The sequence below is a fragment of the Eschrichtius robustus genome, chromosome 2 (genome assembly GCF_028021215.1).
Source record: "Eschrichtius robustus isolate mEscRob2 chromosome 2, mEscRob2.pri, whole genome shotgun sequence".
Classification (NCBI taxonomy): domain Eukaryota; kingdom Metazoa; phylum Chordata; class Mammalia; order Artiodactyla; family Eschrichtiidae; genus Eschrichtius; species Eschrichtius robustus.
Window position 1 is genome coordinate 173,771,109 of NC_090825.1, and position 17,475 is coordinate 173,788,583.

General features: G+C 60.5%; 1 protein-coding gene across 2 annotated transcripts; it reads right to left on the reverse strand.

The window, feature by feature from the left end:
* Positions 1 to 759: 759 nt before the first annotated feature.
* CAMSAP3 (calmodulin regulated spectrin associated protein family member 3) lies at positions 760 to 15,272 on the reverse strand. 2 transcript variants are annotated; one of them, XM_068534967.1, is made up of 19 exons: positions 15,125 to 15,272; positions 9,400 to 9,653; positions 8,978 to 9,100; positions 8,799 to 8,894; positions 8,583 to 8,615; positions 7,665 to 7,712; positions 7,267 to 7,405; positions 6,525 to 6,664; positions 6,344 to 6,437; positions 6,210 to 6,264; positions 5,986 to 6,059; positions 5,603 to 5,672; positions 4,062 to 5,517; positions 2,735 to 2,874; positions 2,400 to 2,656; positions 1,948 to 2,047; positions 1,402 to 1,514; positions 1,205 to 1,323; positions 760 to 1,119 (listed from the first exon to the last, which is right to left on the reverse strand). In XM_068534967.1, exons 1-19 carry the CDS (start codon positions 15,270 to 15,272, stop codon positions 814 to 816), a joined length of 3,765 nt encoding a protein of 1,254 aa, XP_068391068.1. In that variant the 3' UTR covers positions 760 to 813. The 2 variants fall into 2 exon arrangements, with proteins under 2 accessions (XP_068391068.1, XP_068391069.1); XM_068534968.1 differs by lacking the exons at positions 7,665 to 7,712; positions 8,583 to 8,615.
* Positions 15,273 to 17,475: the final 2,203 nt, after the last annotated feature.

Consider the following 17,475-nt stretch of genomic DNA (forward strand, 5'->3'; position numbering starts at 1 on the left):
GAGAGGCCCTCGGGAGGAGAATGTGCGGGATCCGGTGGCGTTGGAGAGGCTGAGCTGCAGGGAGACCCGAGCTCTGCCCGGCTCGAGCTTGTGATGTAGCTCCTCCACCTGAGCCGTCCAGCGGCCGTGCCAAGGCGGCAACCAGACCCTCGGACGTGGAGCTCAGAGGAGGGAAACAGGAACCCCCGGCCCAGAGGCGGTCACGGAGCCTAGAAACGTAGGCAGACAGCTGGAGGAGAGATCACGTTTAGCAGTTGGCCGAGGACCAAATGCCAGGAGGGGCCGATAGTAACAGCCGCACTGAGGAGACGAGTGAAGCGAGCGGGGCGGGGAGGGCTGGCCAGAGGCCTCAGGTGCCCAGAAGTCAGTTAAGAGGCAGCTGGGAAGCGGCCACGGGGCCCTGGGGGGCGGCTCGTGTCGAGGGGGCAGAGGAGAGGCTGGAGCAGGTCCAAGAGGGAGCGGGAGACGGGGAACGGCCGGCGAGCGTGGGAACCCGTCTCGGGCAGAGATGTCACCGGGCACCCCAGCCAGCCTGGGGAGACGCCAGCAGTCGAGCTCTCTTTACTTTATTCGAGAAGGTGGGGAGGACAGACGGGGGACTGAGCCGAGCCCTGAGTCCCTGAACCTCCCAGCTCAGCCCCCACAGCAGGACGGGACCAAAGTTAGGGGTTGGGGACTCCAGCCCCACCCAGGCGAGGTCACGGGGGGACAGACAGGACCCGGGCATACCGGCGGACTGTCCTCTGGGCTGTCCCCCAGGAGGGCGGTGGCCAGAGCACACGGGGCCTGGCCCGCGGAGCACCCGGGACGGGGCTACTTGGGGGTGCTGCTGCCCTTCTTGGGAGTGGTGGGCCTCTTGCTCTGCCAGAGGTGCCCCTGGATGGTGAAGGCATCCACGCTCATGGACATGGTCTTGGCGGGGATCTGGGTGAAGCGCTTTCGGTCCGAGTTGTACTTGTAGATGCCCTCCACCATGGCGGGCGTGACCGTCCGGGGGCCGTAGCCCGTCAGCCGCGATAGCTCCTCCGTCTCCCCGGACGGCGTGTACAGGGCCCGGAACTGGCAGCTTGAGTCGCGGAAGAGGATCAGGAAGTGGTTGGCCTTGCTCTTCTCGATCTCCTGGCGGGGGCGGAAGCAGTTAGCCAGGCCAGCAGGGCCCCGGCGACCCGCCCGCCGCCATGCCCCAGCCCCGCCCCAGGCCCACCTCGAGAATGCGGTTCTTCTGCGGCTCGTTCACCTTGCCCGCCAGGCAGCAGTGCGACAGGGCGTTGTGGATGATGAACTTGTTGGACTTGGCGCTCGGCTCCTTGTACAGCCGCGGACCTAGGGGGCGGGGCGGTCAGCAGGGACGACGTGGGGCGCCGGTGGGGCCCGGTGCTCACCCCCCGAAGTCCCACCTACCCGTGTACTCAGGCACTGAGGCCGGGGAGGAGGCGTTGCTGCCGTTCTCCCACTCACGTTCTCGGCTGCCAGGCAGGCGGCTTGGGGACATGAGGCTGGATGGAGATGGAGCCCTGCGGGGGGAGGGGTGGGGTGGGGTGCGGTCAGCGGCGGACGAAGCCTCCCAATCAGTACGCGGTGGGACCCGGGAAGGGCGAGCCCAGGACACAGCCGAGCAGGCAGGACGCGTCCACTGACATCATCTGGGCTACCAAGTCCACGCAGGGCCCTCTTCCGGCCCCGGGCACATTGAACACGGGAGCAGAGAGGCACGACCTCGGGTCCCGTCTCTCAGGTGTGCATCCTTGCATCTTTGGTGGCAGATGCACTCCCTCGTGCCCTATCAGCCTCCTAAGGCACTCTCACACACACACACACACACACACACACACACACACACACACACACACACACACACTCTCTCTCTCTCTCTCTCTCTCTCTCTCTCTCTCTCTCTCTGAGAGGCCACCTGGGACACAGACGCCTGCCCGCCCAGGCTAAACTCACCGAGACGTGGGCCTCCTCACACCGAGGTTACCGGGGGCCTCGCTGGCCACGGTGGACAGAGACAGCGTGGACTGGGAGTAGACTTTGCTGAGCCGAGAGCCTGGAGCAGAGGGCGGCGGGTCAGGCCCCCCCGAGTCCCCCCGCCTCCACATTCGCCCAGGGGACCTTAGCTGGGCGGCTGGGGAGGGATGTGCGGTCAGCCCTGTCCAAGACCCTCGCCCTGCGCGGCCTCGCTGGAGAATGGCCACCCCACCTCACCCCACCACGCCAGGCTGTGCAAAGCGGCCCTTCACCTGTTACGCTGTGGAGAGAACCCCAGGCCAGCTCTGCCCACGGCCTTCACCCCGCTGCGGCCCCACATCCCTGTGGAAGCCTTGACCCCTGTGAGCCCACGCTTTGGCCCTGCGGACGTACCCTGCACCGCCCGCCCCACATACCCACGGGGGCCTCACCCAGCAGGCCGCGGGCTGGGCTCCGTGCCAGGGCCGAGTCATCACAGCAACCAGAGCGTGGCCGGGGGGCCCTCCGACCGCCCCGGCCCGGCCCCCCGCTCCCCGTCGCCCGGGGCCGCAGCACCTTGTCGAGGTCGTCCATCAGCTTCAGCTGGGCCCGGCGTTCATACTCGAGCCGCGTGAAGTCCCCCCGCCGGGGGCCCACCTCCTCCTCGGCTGGGGCCCAGCCGGCAGGGGCTACTTCCTCCTGGGCCAGCCTGCAGATTGAGGGGATTGCAGCGGTCGGGCTGTGGGCACGCCAGTGGCAGGGCTCCCCCGGCTGGGCCCAGCCTCACCTGGCAGCCTCCTCCCTCCGCTGCTCCTTCTCGGCCTCCTGCCACTGCTTCCGCCGCCGCGCGTCCTCCACCCGCCGCTGCTGGCGCTCCAGCAGGCTGGCCCTCTTCTGGGCCATCTCATCCTCGGGCTTGTCTTCATCCTGGGGGCAGGCACCGAGTGTAGCTGGCTGTCCCTCCCCTGGTTCGGCTGGAGTCTGATCTTGTGTCGACCCAGCCTGCCAGCCACTCACCTGTCCTTGAGTTTTTGTAACTGGTCTGAAGGCACTGGGTGGGCACCTGCTGTGCGCACAGCCCCATGCTGGGTTCTGGGCACACCAAGCGCTTAACCCAGCGAGGAAGGCAATCAGGTATCGCACCAACACTGGTGAACACCAGCAGAGGCTGCTGTCAGTCTACATTGTGGGGAGGGACCTATCCTGGCCTGGGGACACCGAGAGGGGCCTCCCGGAGGAAGCAACCTCGGAGAAGGATGATGAGGACTGAACTGGGTAGGGGTGAGCAGTGAGGAGAGCATTCTGGGCAGCGCGAATAGCAAGTGCAAAGGCCCTGAGGCCAGAACAAGCCTAGCAGGTGTGGAACAGCAGGGAGGCCAGTGTGGCTGGGATGCAGAGCTGGGGAGGATGCCATAGGATGAGGTCAGGGGCGAGCAGAGCCTACGGCCATGGGAAAGACTTTTATTCTAAGAGGAAAGAGGAACTACAGAAGGGTTTTAAATAAGGGGGTGACAAGGTCCAATTTACATTTTAAATAAATCTTGCTGACCGCTCAGTTGAAAATGGCCAGGGATTGGTGTGTGGTGAGGGGTGGGCAGTGGAGACCAATCAGGACGTGACTGCAGGTGTCCAGGTAAGAGGTGGTGGCCCAGGCTGGGGATGCCAACAGGAAGAAGAGTGATTGGATACGGAAGAGTCAGGAAGGGGAGCCGGTAGGGGATGAAGGAGGGAGCAGGAGGGAGGGGATGCCATAGAGGACCCTAGCCCCATCTGTCTGTATACCCACTGCTGTCCATCTGTCCGTCACCCACCCATCCATCCATCCACCCACCCCTGTCCAACTGTCTACTACCTGCTCTCCCTCTGTCTATCCACCCACCCCATCTATGTGTCCATCTGGACATACACGCCTTGTCTGTCTGCCAGCCGCCACCTGGCTAACCACCCATCCACCTCTGTTCCCCCACCAGCTCCATCTGTTGGTCCATCCACTGGGAAAGCCCTATCCATGCGTCCACCTGTCTAGCCACCCGCCCACCCATCCACACGCCCCATCCCTGACCATCCATCCATCCACCCACGGCCCCTCCCCCGCCTGCTCAGGTGACTCTCACCTTATAGAAGAATCCCAGCCCGGTCCGGGGCTCTCCCTCTGAAGACGCCTCCTCTTCTAAGGAATCCTCAGCACCAGGGGGGCTCCCGTCTCCCTCATCCTCAGCCGTGGGCTCTTCCAGGCTGCTCAGCGGGATCTCGACGAGGCCAGGCCGGGCCGCGGGCTCCTCGGGAGGCGGCCCCTCCGCCAGAAGGATAGAGGAGCGCGTCTGCATGGGCACCTGGCTCGGCGAGAACTTGCGCAGGTGGGGGAGGCTGTCCACATCGTGGGGAGGCGTGAGCACCCTCGTCAGGGGCGCCAGCCGCAGCTCCGCGGGCCGCGCGTGCTTCGGGCTCCGGGGTGTGGGGCTGGGGCCAGGCCCGGGGCTGCGCCGGGCAGCTGCAGCGCGCCGGGCGGGGCTGGGGGACGCGGCTTTGGGGCCCGTCGTGGGACCAGGGATGAGCCACGCGGCGGGAGGCGGGGCGGGCCCGGAGGGCTCTGGCGGGGCCAGGAGCCGCTGCTGCTGGTCCGTGAGCCTCTGCATGTCCCGCTGCAGCGAGCTCAGCGCTGCACTCAGCTTGCTCACCGCCCGGTTATACTCCCCCAGCCCTTCGGGGGGCGCCGGGCCCAGTTCCGGCGAGAAGGTCACTGCCTTCGGCCGTGGCGACGGCTCACCCTGGCCCTCGCCTGCCGGCCGCTCCCCACCAGGGGCCAGGCCCGGCTCCGCCTCTGCCTCCCCGCCGGCCTCCCGCGGCTGCACCTGCAGGAACGCGCTCTTGCCCAGTCGCTGGCGGTGCTTGGCAAAGATGGCCTCGATCCGTCGCTTCTGAGCCTCTATGGCCCGGCGTTTCTCCTCTAGCCGGGCTCCAAGCTCGCTCATCTCCGAGCTCAGGGCCTCTGGTGCCACTGGCGTGGCTGCCGGGGACCCTGCCTCAGCCTCGGCCTTCACCAGCTGCTTCTTGCGTTCAGCAAAGCTGGTCATCTTCACTTCAGAGTTGCTGGCCACTGGGGACGAAGCCGCCACCTTCGGGGAGCCCTCAGACAGGGCTGGCGGTTTCGATACCTCCCCTGCTGGGCAGGGAGACGGTTTCGAGAGGCCCTCGGGGTGGGCCGAGTAGGTGGGTGCTTTGGTGGGCCCGTCGGGCAGTGGTTTTGAGGCCCCCTCGGGTGGGTAGGGGGAAGCCAGTGGCAGTTTGGAGGACCCCTCGGGAGAGTGGAGGTAGAAGCTGCCGTCGGCAGCCCCATCCGGGAGCAGCCGGGGCTCGGCACTGTGGATGATCTGCAGGGCCTCCTCGATGGTAGGCAGGTCGCCAGTCTCCGGGGGTGGCTGGGTGGGGGTCCGGGCTGGCACGGAGCGTGGGGGACCCAGGCTGTCTGAGCTGACGGAGCGGAGTAGGACGGGGTCTCCCATGACAACATCCACGTCGCTGTCCAGGCCAAAGGGAGTGCTGAACGACACGGCCTGGGAAAGGGGACGGCTGGGCGGCCGGAGGGAGGGGTCAGCCCCTGGGACAAGCCTGGGCCCCACCCGCTCCACTGCCCGGGCCCTTGCGATGCGCTCACCTGAGCTGACGGTTCCAGGCTTTGCCGAGGGCCTCCACGTGGGACATGGACGGGGAGGACTTCAGTGAGCCTGGGGAGGGGCAGTGAGTGGTCACTCAGTGCTCACTCTGGGGGGTCACTGGGGACCCTGGGTGGCGTCAGCCACGGGTTGTCAATGGGTGAGTCGCTGATGGGTCATTATGCGGATGGATAACTGTGGGTGGTGTCACTAGGGGGTCCTGTGGAGCCACTGGGGAGGTCACTGTGGGGGCCAATGAGTGTCACCAAGGAGTCATTCAGGTGCCAGAGGGACCCAATGGAGGGGTCTAGAGGGACAACATGAGGTCAGCTGGGGTGGTCTTTGGATGGGGGTCTCCAGTGACAAGCCATCTCCCTGCCCTCACCTGTGGATCCTCGGAGTGGGGACTGGGGGCTGCCGTGCGACAGGAGTGGATGGCGGAAGTTGAAGACAGGAGAACTGCCAAGAGATGCGCATCAGCCGAGGGGCCCCCTCTCCCCCTCCCTCGCCCCTCCTGGGAGTGGAGACCAGATCATCTCCCTTCCCCGTCCCCGCAGGAGGAGGAGCCCATTGTGGCTGTGTAGTCTCAACCCAACAGGGGAGTGGTACCTGCTGCCGCTGTTGTTCTGAGGTGGGGAGGCCTCCGTGGCCCTGTGGGAGGCAGCTGCAGCACAGAGCGGAGGGTCAGGCAGGGCTTGGCCTCCCCCGCCCCCATGCCCCCCGGACCCAGGGTCGGGCCTCACCACGACCATCAGGCAGATCCTTGACCTGCACGAAGTCGGGTTTCAGCACCTCAAAGCACATGAACAGCTCCGCTAGCAGCACCATCAGGTTGATCTGGAGGTGGAAAGCAGGGTCAGCCAACCAGGCGCACGGCACCCGACACACCCCCCCTCGGCCCACAGGGCCCCGAGATGGCCTTACCTTGAGGGGCGGTGGGACATAAAGCAGGTCCTCGAGAGAGAGCGGGCAGCCCCGAGGAAGGCGGGAGGCGCAGAAATCCTGCACCAGCTGGAGGTTGTACAGGCTGTCCGCCACAGACATGGGGTCCTTGAGGCACACCTCTGTAAGGACAGGATGCCTGCGTCCCCAGCTCTAAGGGAAGGAGGATGGGGCCCCGGGGAAGCGGGGGCCCAGCAGCCAACATGCACAGAGGACCTCTGACGAGCCAGGCAAGGCCCCCTTCACAAGGTGTGCACCGTGACAGGCTGTTCCTCAGGCCTTTGCATCTGCTGTTCCCACCACCTGGAGTGCTACTCCCCCAAGAACTCAGAAAGCTAATCCTGACTACCCAGTGCCCTTCAGAGCACCTAACATCCGGAACATTCCTCTTGAACTTATTGTCTTTCTCTCCCAACTAGGATGTGAGCCGCCTGAGGTCAGGAACGTGTCTGTATTGTTCTGGCTGGATCTCTGGCACCTAAAACAGGATCTGGCAGTTTGTACTCTATCAGTATTTGCTGCAGGAGTGAATTGAATAAAGCGCAGAGAGGTTTAGACACTTGTGCAAGGTCACACAGCTCATTACGGGAAGAGAGAGGTTCAAACCCAGGTCTGCCAGTTCTGGGAGCTGCACTTATAATCGCTGCACTACTCTGGGGACAGACGCCAATGCCTGGGTGCCAGGCTTGCAAGGACGGGGTCTGGCTCAGGCGCATTCACTCACCCTCGAGTCGCAAGAGCTGGGGACAATAGCAGTGGATCGTGGCGGCCAGCGCAGCCCCACTTGCCAGGTCCTGGAGGCTGGTCACGGTCGGAAAGCAGGGGGCGCGTCGGGCCACGGCGCGGTCCTTGCGATATCGGATCTGTGGGTGGGAGCCGGGTCAGGTCAGAGGTCAAGCTGGCCCCCCCCAGGTCAGCAGTCATGCAGGCTGGGCGGGGAGGCCTGGGGTTTCCGCCACGAGGGGGCGTGAAGCCGGGGGTCCCAGAGCCAGAGTGGGGGGGCCAGCCTGGAGCAGGGGAAGGGTAGCAGCAAGAGGCAGAGGAGGTGTCTGCGAGCAGCCAGGCCAGCAGCGGGGGCTGGGGACAGGGACTCCTGGGACCCTGGGGTGGGGGATACGTTACCATGGGGGGTTTGCTCCCCGACTCCTTCAAACAGAAGGCAATTGCGTGCTGGGGGGAGAGGAGCAGCTGTCAGCGGGGCGGGAGGGGTGCTGACTTGCTGGGCCCCCAAGCACACCTCCGGCGGGGGAGGAGATAGCCCTGACCCCTGTCCTGAGCCCTGGCCATCCAGCTCCCTGACTGCGCCCTGGCTGGCTTTGGGGACCCCAGCTCCTCCCAGCCAGGAGGGACCCCACAGAGCAGCCACTCATGCAGGGAATCCTCTCCCCCCAACAAAAGACCCAGGTCCCAGCTGGGGGAGGGGATGCAGAGGAAGCAGGAAGGCAGGAGAGGAACCCCCAACCCAGGCCCTAGTGTGGGGGGAAGGAGGCCCTGAAGTGAGCAAAGGCAGGGACTTCAGCCCAAAACCTACCCCCGCCACTTGCAGTGGTCACTTTCCCCTTGTTGTACTTCAGGGATGGACACCCCACTGCCCCCAAAACTGAGACCAGGGAGCTGTCCTTAGGGAAGCTGGAGTCTCAGTTAGGAATGTTCTTCTACCCTCTTTTGGGTTTGAGGATCTTTCTCTTGGCTAGAGGGGTCTTCTCCATGTGCCCTGCCTGTTGGGGTCAAGATCCATGTGTCTGACGGTCTGGGGTCCTCCCTCTCCCCACCTTGGCTCAAGTGGACAAGCCTCTTGATTACTGGGAGGTGAGTCATGTACTGGGGAGAAGTCTGTCCTTTCAGGAACAGCAGAGATTCCCCCCTTCCCTTGGTTCCCAAAGGGTTTCTCTCTGTCCCCCCAGGGCTGGGGTCCTACTTCCTTTGCTCATATCTGGGGAGAGATAGGAGAGGGAGCAGGACAGGCAGGCAGAAACAGACACACAGACAGACAGCGACAAGCGGGGCAGGCAGACGGGGCGGAGAAACAGCCCCACTTACAGGAACCAGCTTCCAGTACCAGCGTGTGGGACACTGATGCCAGAGAGGCAGAGAGGAGAGTGGCAGGGGTGGCAGAGGGGAGAGGGCAGAGAGAGAGAGAGTCACCTCCAGCACCCCCAGTGCAGGAACGGCCTCGAGGCACAGCTCCAACCTGCCCACCCAGCCCTCGAGGGTCCGCCCTTCCTTCCTTCCTTCCATCCATCGCCCCAGGCTCACCGAAGTCTGCGCTGGGGCCACCCCATCGGCAGGGGCCGTGGGAGATGCTCTCTGGGCAGCTTCCTGCTCCGTCTTCTCCTGCAGCCGCCGGATGGTCTGGGGAGCAGGGAGAGGTCAGTGCTCCAGTCACTGGGTGATCCTGGCCCCCGCCAGCCCACCTTGGCCCAAGCCCCACCTACCGTGTCCACCCAGAAAAGGAGCTTGTGCTCCAAGCTGGCCAGGGCCAAGGGACCAGGCAGTGTCTTTGTCCACTCAAAGGCGAAGGCAGCCATGAGGGCATCAATGACAGCGAGGTGGGCTCCCTGTGGAGGCAAGAGCTGAAGGGTGAGACCAGAGCGCCTCCCAGGGAGAAGAAAGAGGAAGAACCTGGCGGTGGGAGGGGCTCGAAGTGGGAGGGGCTTGGGAGGCAGTCCAAGCTTTGAGGTTACAAACTAGGCCTTAGGGATCTGGTGGGCCGGGTAGGCAAGTCCTCAGGAGCCAGAGTTAGCGCCTTTTGGGAGGCGCCAGGCTTGGTAGGAGGAGCCTGGCCTGGTGGGAGCAGCCATGAGGAGAGGAGCCAGGCCTGGTGGGCGGGACCTAACGAGGTAGGGGCGTGGCCTACCATGAGGATAGGCTGGTGCCTCAGGTCGGCCTCCTGCACCGGGCGCTCGGGCAGCGCGGGCACCATGCCCCTCCGCGCCAGCAGGGCCAGTAGCGCAGAGGGGCTGGGGGGCGTCTCGAGCTGCGGCAGCGCCTGGCGCCAGGCCCGGCAGTAGAGCTCAGCCGAGAGCAGCAGCCGCGTCACCGGGGGCTTCACGTGCTCCTGCGCATACTGGTCGGTGTAGAAGGGCTCCCACAGCTCCGAGGGCACATGCTCTGCCGGGGCGAGGAGGGGGAGGTGGATCATGGCGGGTCAGGGCCACCGGACATAAGCCCTCCGCATACATACAATTACATGGACCCAATTAAAGGGAGGGGGTCGTTGCGGGTGTGGACCAGGGAGGATGGAACCGGGACGGGAGAATAGGGCACCTGGGCTGAGACACGAGGCGCAGGTGTGGGGGAGTTTGCCAGAGGAAGGGGTGACGGTATTCCAGGCAGGGGGTCTGCATACAAAGGCGAGGAGGTGGGAGAGAGCACGTGCCTCGGGGAGATGGCGGGCTCTCAGACCCGGAGGAGAGGCGGCGGAGGCCAGATGGGCGGGGTCTTGTAGCCACCCCTCTCGCCCTCACCTAAGGACTGCACGACAATGGACAATGTGACTTAATCGATCTCCCTGGGTGCCCTACACCACCCCAACGGACTCGCTTTGCCTTAAGGCAACCCTAGGAAGAAGCAGCCAGGGCACACGTGGTAACTCCGCTTTACAGATGAGGAAACCTAGGCACCAAGAAGGCCACACAGCTCTGGACTGGGATTCAAACTCAGGCCTTAAGCAGGGGGTGGGATGAGCTGTGGAGTCGGGGGGCTGGCTGGCAGGGCATGCAATGGGGGAGGGGGACAGACTGCAGACACTTTGTGGGGGGGTGAATGGCCTGAACTTGGTGACTGAAGGGGAGCGGGGGAGAGGCACCCAGGGCCCCATTGGGAGTGAGGGGGAAGAGAGACAGGGAGGCGGAAGGCAAGGGAAAGAGGGTGGTGGCTGAGATGGGGGTACAGGAGGGGCTGGGGCTGAGGCAGCCACAGAAACCCTGAAACAGAGGGGCAGCGTAGGAAGAGGCTTGAGGAAGCCCCATGTGGAGGGAGGAGGGGTGGCAGAGCCCCAACCAAGTGGGACCCAAGGGTGGGGAGGAGAAAGGTCAGAATAAGCCACCAGGAAGATCTGGGAGGTAGACAGGAGGCAACAGAGGCCAACGCGTTCGGATGTGCCCTTATGGGTCTTCCAGGGAGGCCCCAACTCATCCCAATCAGAGCTGCTGCTTTGTATACTGGGGTTCTGCGTGTGTTTGAAAGGATGGGAGGGGGCAGGATTCTACTGCTTAAAAACATTTGAACGTGTCGTACCAGGCCTTCCTCAGGTGCCTGAATTCACAGCGATGCTCTCCAGAGGCCCCTGCCCTCACCTACAAGGACCCAGGCACCCTGGCTTTCAGCCCCTCCCTGCCCCCCCCCCCGCTCTTTTCCTACACCCTAAACTCACACTTGACCTTCCTACTTAATACCCAAACCCTGTGTAGAGTTGGGCCATCTCTCTGCCCCTTGAAAGAAGAGTTCTCCAGACCTAGAGATTATCATATTATGTGAAGTCAGTCAAAGACAAACATAATATGATATCACTTATATGTGGAATCTAAAAAAAATGATACAAACGAACTTATTTACAAAACAGAAATAGACCCACAGACATAGAAAACAAACTTAGGGTTACCAAAAATGATGGGCGGGGGAGATAAATCAGGAGTTTGGGATTAACATATACACACTACCATATATAAAACAGGTAAACAACAAGGACCTACTGTATAGCACAGGGAACTATACTCATTATCTTGTAATAACCTATACTGGAAAAGAATCTGAAAAAGAATACATATATGTATAACTGAATCACTTTGCTGTACCCTTGAAACTAACACAACATTGTAAATTAACTACACGTCAATTAAAAAAAAAAAAAGTTCTCCAGGTTTTCTTTCTTTCCACCCTACGCCCGTCCCAACCTCCCTGATCTGCCCTTGCCCTCCTAGCTCCCGGCCTCCCCAAGGCCAGCAGTGGCCTTCCAACGCCCACTATCTTGCCTGGGCTCTCTGCCGAGTACCTCCTTCTTCCGGAAAACTTCCTCCCCCTGGCATCTTTTTCTCTCTCTCCCACCACTCAAGCCAGGCCACCTCCTGACATGCCTCTTTGATGCTGGGCTCCCAACAGCTCTGTCTGAGCAGCCCTGTCAATGGACTTGCCCCCGCTACTATGATGGCTTCCACGGCCATCTGAGCACTGCCACCTGCCGAAACCCAGGCATCGCCCATCATGCTCAGCGTCTTACTCCAAACGTGCTCCCTCTCTCTGTTCCCATCACAGTGAGAGATCACCATCTCTCCTTCTCTCCCCCCCCCCTCCCCGCTGCAACATCCAATCAGTCATCTGGTTTCAGCTCCTGGCATCCCCTGAAGCCAAACCCTCCTCCTCCTCTTTCCAGCTCCTGGTTGCTTCCTGCTCCCATCGGCAAAATTAAAGTTTCTTTCCTGCAGGGCTTGTCAGGGCCTTGAAGATGACAACTTGAGCTAGAGCTACCGATAGCTAATGTTTATCAAGTCCTTCCTTACTTTACACCAGTCTGTCTCCACCTCGGCACAATTGGCATTTGGGGCTGGATAATTTTGTGTTTAGTGGGGCTGAGGTGTGGGGAATTGGGGCAGGGGCGGGTGCTGTCCTGTGCATTGTTAAGATGTTTAGCAGAATCCCTGGTCTCTCCTCACTAGATGCCAAGAGCACTGTCCTCTCAAGTAGCAACAACCAGAAATGTCTCCAGACACTGCCAAATGTCCCTTAAGTGACAAACTCATCTTTGGCTGAGGACCACCGCTCTATACTATAAAGTGCTCTATTGAGCATTTACTGTACAGCAGTCCTGTCCGATAGGAACAGAATGTGAGCCACACAGGAAGTTTAAAATTTTCTAGTCGCTACATTAAAAAAGTAGCAACAAGTAACATTAACTTAGTAATATACTTCACCCAATATATATCCAAACTATCATCATTTCAACACGTCATCAACATAAAAACATTATTAACGAGATATTTCACTTTCTTTTTTTTTTTTTGGAAGACACAAAGTCTTCCAAAGCCACTGTGTATTTTACATTTACAGCACCTCGCAATTCAGACAGGCCACACGTGGCTCGTGGCTACCACACTGGACAGCACAGCTAAAGCGCAGCTAGCCCTTGGACCACCACCACCACCGCCTTGTGTGCATTTGCTCATTGCATTATTCCGAGACTTATTCTTATCTGTTGTACAGGCCCAGAGAGCTAAGATGACTTGGCCAAGATCACAGAGCTAGTAAGGGGCAGAGCCGATGGGACCCTAGTTCCCTAAGCATCACCTGGAGGTTCTGGCGGCCTAAGGGACTGCATGTGGTGTTTCCCAAACTTGCATGAAGATGCCACCCTTCCTTATCTCTGAGCTTGAGTTCTGTGGAGCCCACTAGCCTGCATTCCTGCCCAGCCTCTTCACGCCTGTACCCTGGGGCCATCAGAACTACCCCTTCCCCCAGCCGCTATTCCCCCGGGGCAACTGCATATCTGATCTCATCTGGTCAGTCCCCAAACACCTTCCATGGCTCCCCAGGGCCCTCAGATTCCCCATCCAATGCCTGAGAGGCCCTCATCACTTGCACCAGACTCCCTCATCTCCCTGGCCACTCCTGGCCACCACTGGGACCTGTACACTCTTCTCGGAGAACTCGCTGTTGGTCTCCTCCCCCTGGCAAACTCCTACACACCCTTCAAGGTTCAAATGCTCCCTCCTCCTGGGAGCCTTCCTTTCTCCTCCCCTCCCTGGAAGATTTCAGGGATTTCCTCCCCCAGCCTGCTCACTGGAAGGCCCGCAGCACGCCTCGACATTAACTGGACATCACCGACTTTATCACTCTAATCAGCAATGATCTGGTTTCAAGTCTCATCCTCGTCTCTCCATCCTGAGCGCCCAGCACTGGCCTGGCACCCAACAGGCATCAGTAAAGAGTCCCAGAGTTCATGAACCAAGCAGGGCTCTGCTCCCCACTTCCCGCTCAGAGCCTGGGGTCCCACCTTCCTCAGTCCCCCTCTGTTTAGAGAATGTGGGTGGGGGACAGATGCAACGTGAACTTCGGGGAGGATGTCACACAACGCAGGGGAGCTGGGTCAGTGAGAACAGAACCGGGTGAGTCAGGGCATCCCCCAGGGACCTGACTTTTCTTTCTGGGAAATGGAATAGTCATTTCTCTTCTGTCCCCTGACCAGATGATGAATAATATTATCATTAATAAAAATACCACTGGTCGCGGCAGCAGGAATAGCAACAACCACTTAGTATGTACTGTGTGCCAGAAACAGAATAATCCTGTGCTCAGTCTCCCTCACCTTGTGAAAGAAGGAACTGGGACCCCAATCACCCCAGCACTGCCCTGGCACTTAGTGGGTGCCCCGCAGACATTTGTGAAATGGATAACAAAGTGAACAAATGCCTTCTTTTATAGAGGACTAAACAGAAGCTTAGAGAATTGGGTTAATTCGTCCACATTCTGGTGGAGCGTGGGACTCAAAGCCAATTCTGATTCTCAAAGTTGAGTCCTCTGTGGCCTCGTAACCTGGGATGCGAGGGGCTGGGGCAGACCTGGGTGTCTCCCCGCCAACCATCCCCCCACCCCCCACCCCCTTTCTCAAGTAGATCCTTGTGGGTAGGTGAGCCCCAGAGTGGGCCCTGCTTGGGAGGGTGCAGGGAAAGAGACTGGGAGAAAGACAGGCTCAGGCGGAACCAGGAGACGGACAGCTGTCACCAAGACCCACACCCAGAACAGGTTGATCTGGGAAGGCCACTGAAGGGAGGATGGGCTGTGCTCAGCTGGTGCCAAGACCAGTGGGCAGGACCAGTGGGAGGGCAGGGCGTCCCCCCAGAAAGCCCAGACCTTAATTAATTAACTCGTCTTCCCCACGGCCAGGCCCTGACTCTCAGCTCTGGCATGGAGCCATTACGGAGCCTTCCCTGGGCCGCAAATCCTAGGGACCCATTCGCATCCTCCCCGGTGGGATGGCCTGAGTTCTTCACACACGTGGACCGGGGGGAGGAAGTGGGAGAACGCCCTGCACCTGGGCCCCCACCCCCGGCGATCTTGGATAAGCCATTTCCCTTCTGCTGGGCTCGCCCGCCTCCTAAGCAAAATGGGGCAATAAGTCACAGCTGCCAGCCGCCGGCCGGGGCCGTGGAGGCGAAACAGGGGCTTCCCGCTCCCCTCACCGCCCGCAGAGCAGGCAGGGCCGACGCGGGGTGTGCGTCCGGGCTGGACGGGGGCGGGGGTCCTCGCGGGCGCGCACGATGTGAGTGTGTAAAGGGGGGGAGGGCGGCCAGGCGAGGCCCGCAGTGGGAGACACCACTCGGCCCGCACACCCTGCCCGGGTCACCTGGGGGCCGGGACGCCCGGGTCCCGGCGCGGAGCTGGGCCGCCGGCCCCACCCCCACCGCGCTCCCGCAGCCGGCCGGGCAAAGTCCACCGCCTGGGCCGAGCAGGAAGCCCAGAGGCCCGGCGCGCAGGGGCCCGGGCCCGGGGACCCCCGGCGACCGGCGCTATTGTTCCCACGGCCCCGGCCTCCCCGGCGCGGCGCCCCGCCCCCCGCACCTGCCGCCCCCTCTCCCCCGGCCTGGTACCTGCACCCCCGAACGCGGCCCGCAGCACCCACGCCAAGCTGGCCGCCGCCTTGGCCCGCGAGAAATCGTACTGGTCCAGCGATTTGATCTCGGGCACCAGGAAGGTCCTCCGCAGCGGCCCGGGCCCGGGGGGCGCCGCCTCCACCATGGCGGCGCCGGGGCTGCGGGCACCGGCTCTGCGCTCGCTCCGGCTGAGCTGGGCTGGGCTGCGCCGCGCTAGCACCCGGGCCGGGCCCGCCGTCACCACCACCGTCACCGCCGCGGCCGCAGGCGAGCCAGGTGCGGCCGCTCGCGCTCGCGACGCTGCGTCGGCCCCGCCCCGGGGCGGAGCCCAGGTGCGACCCGCCCCCGGGCCTGGCCCCCGACCCTGTCCCCTCGCTTCTCCCGGCCCCTCGCCGCCGCAGGGTGGGGCGGGCCCAGACTGCGGTGGTGGCGGGGGAGGCTGCGGAGGAGTGTGTGTGCGCGCGCGCGCCTGTGTGTGCGCGCGCGCGCCGGGGAGGATGAGGGACCCTCTGCTTGCGGGTGTGTGTGCCTGCCGAAGTGTTTCCTTAGATGTGAGCGTGAGCTTGTCATCCCCGGCCTGGAGGCAGCGCGCGCGCGTGTGCACCTGTTTCTCATTGTGTCTTGTGAGCGTGCAAGAACGTGTGTCTGTGTTCGCATCAGTGTGTGCATCTCTGGACGTGTTTGGGTGGCGAAGGAGGGTGTTGAGTGTGAGGGTGTCTGTGTGTCCGTATCTGTGCGAGTGTGACAACGCGCGCGTTTGGGTGTCCTTGTTTTTCATGTGTGTTGTGTGTACAAGGAAGGATCTGTGCTGTGTAGGTGTTGGTGTCCTGAGGATTCAGGAGTGTGTGTGTATTTGTGTTTTGTCAGTGCATTTGTGAGTTTGCCTATTTGCGAGCATCTGAATGTACTTCTCTTTTGTGTCAGGGTGTGACGAACGTCAGTGAAGGGGTATGTGCGAGAAATTGAGAGTGTGTGTAATTATGCAGGAGTGTGACTGCTTGTATCTGTGAGTGTGGTTGAATGGCTGTTACTGGGTATATTTGCAAAGGTGTGTGTGTGCATTTGTGGTATCAACAGAATTTGTTGGGGGCCGGGCTCCGATTGTGTGTAAGTGAGGATGATGAATTTGTATCTAAGAGCATTTGTATATGAGTCTATGAGTATGACTGTGTGCACACGGGTGTGTGTGGGGGGAGCGATTGTGGAATGTGTTTTGCTCATATATGTGTATTTACATGTGAGTGTATTTGTGGGTGACTGTGTTTGGGTATATGGTGTGAGCTAAGGTGGTGTGACAGGGTGTGTAAACAGTGGAAGTGGGTATAATTGTGGAAGAATGTCCATTTCTGGATGCATTTATGAGAGTGCAAGTGTGCCTGTTTCTCTAGGAACTGCATATTTGTGTGAGCAAATCTATGTGTGGTATGAGCTTGACTGTGTACGTCACTATGGAGGTGTGTGTGTGTGTGTGTGAGAGAGATATATTTGTGTGTGTGTGAACGCAGATATTTGTGTACATGATGCAACTGTGTGGATGTTACCTGGTATACTTGTAAATGTCTGAGCCTCTATTTGTGGATATTCAATATATGCTTGTGTGTTCCATGGTGTTTTTTTGTCAAGATATCTACTGTGTGCCTCTTAACTGTGTGTAATTGTGAATGCACAAGTGTTTGTGTTTGTGAGTGTTAGGTCCTTGTGTATGTCCCGATGTGTATACCTGAGTGTAGTTTCGTGTGTATAATAAGTGTACGTATGTGTTTGGGTTTATATGTTATCTGTTTATTTGTTGACATGTATCGCTGAGTGTATTTTGTGTATTTGTGTGTGTGAAGCTGGTGTTTACATCTGTGTGGATTTGTGGATATTTGCACGGATCTGTGAGTGTGAGTTTGACAAGGTGCACATGTATGAGTCTGTGTATCTGGTTTCTGAATGTAAACTGAGTACCTGAACGTATCTCTTTATGTGTAAGTGCATTTATGGGTGCCTGGTTGTGAACATATGGCTGTAGTGTGTGAGTAGGTGTACATGTGTAAGGAGTTGTGTTTTGAATGGCTTTGTGGGTGTGTAAGGGTAAGTATTTGTGTGCATCTAGATGCACTTGTATGTCATATATAAGTGAGACCACGTGGGTGAATTTTTACAACTACGGCGGGGGTTTCAATCTATACACACACACACAGAACAGTGTTTTCTTGACTGTATAAAATTCTACGAGATGAGGGATTCCCTGGTGGCGCAGTGGTTAAGAATCCGCCTGCCAGTGCAGGGGACACGGGTTCGAGCCCTGGTCCGGGAAGATCCCACACGCCACGGAGCAACCAAGCCCGTGCGCCACAACTACT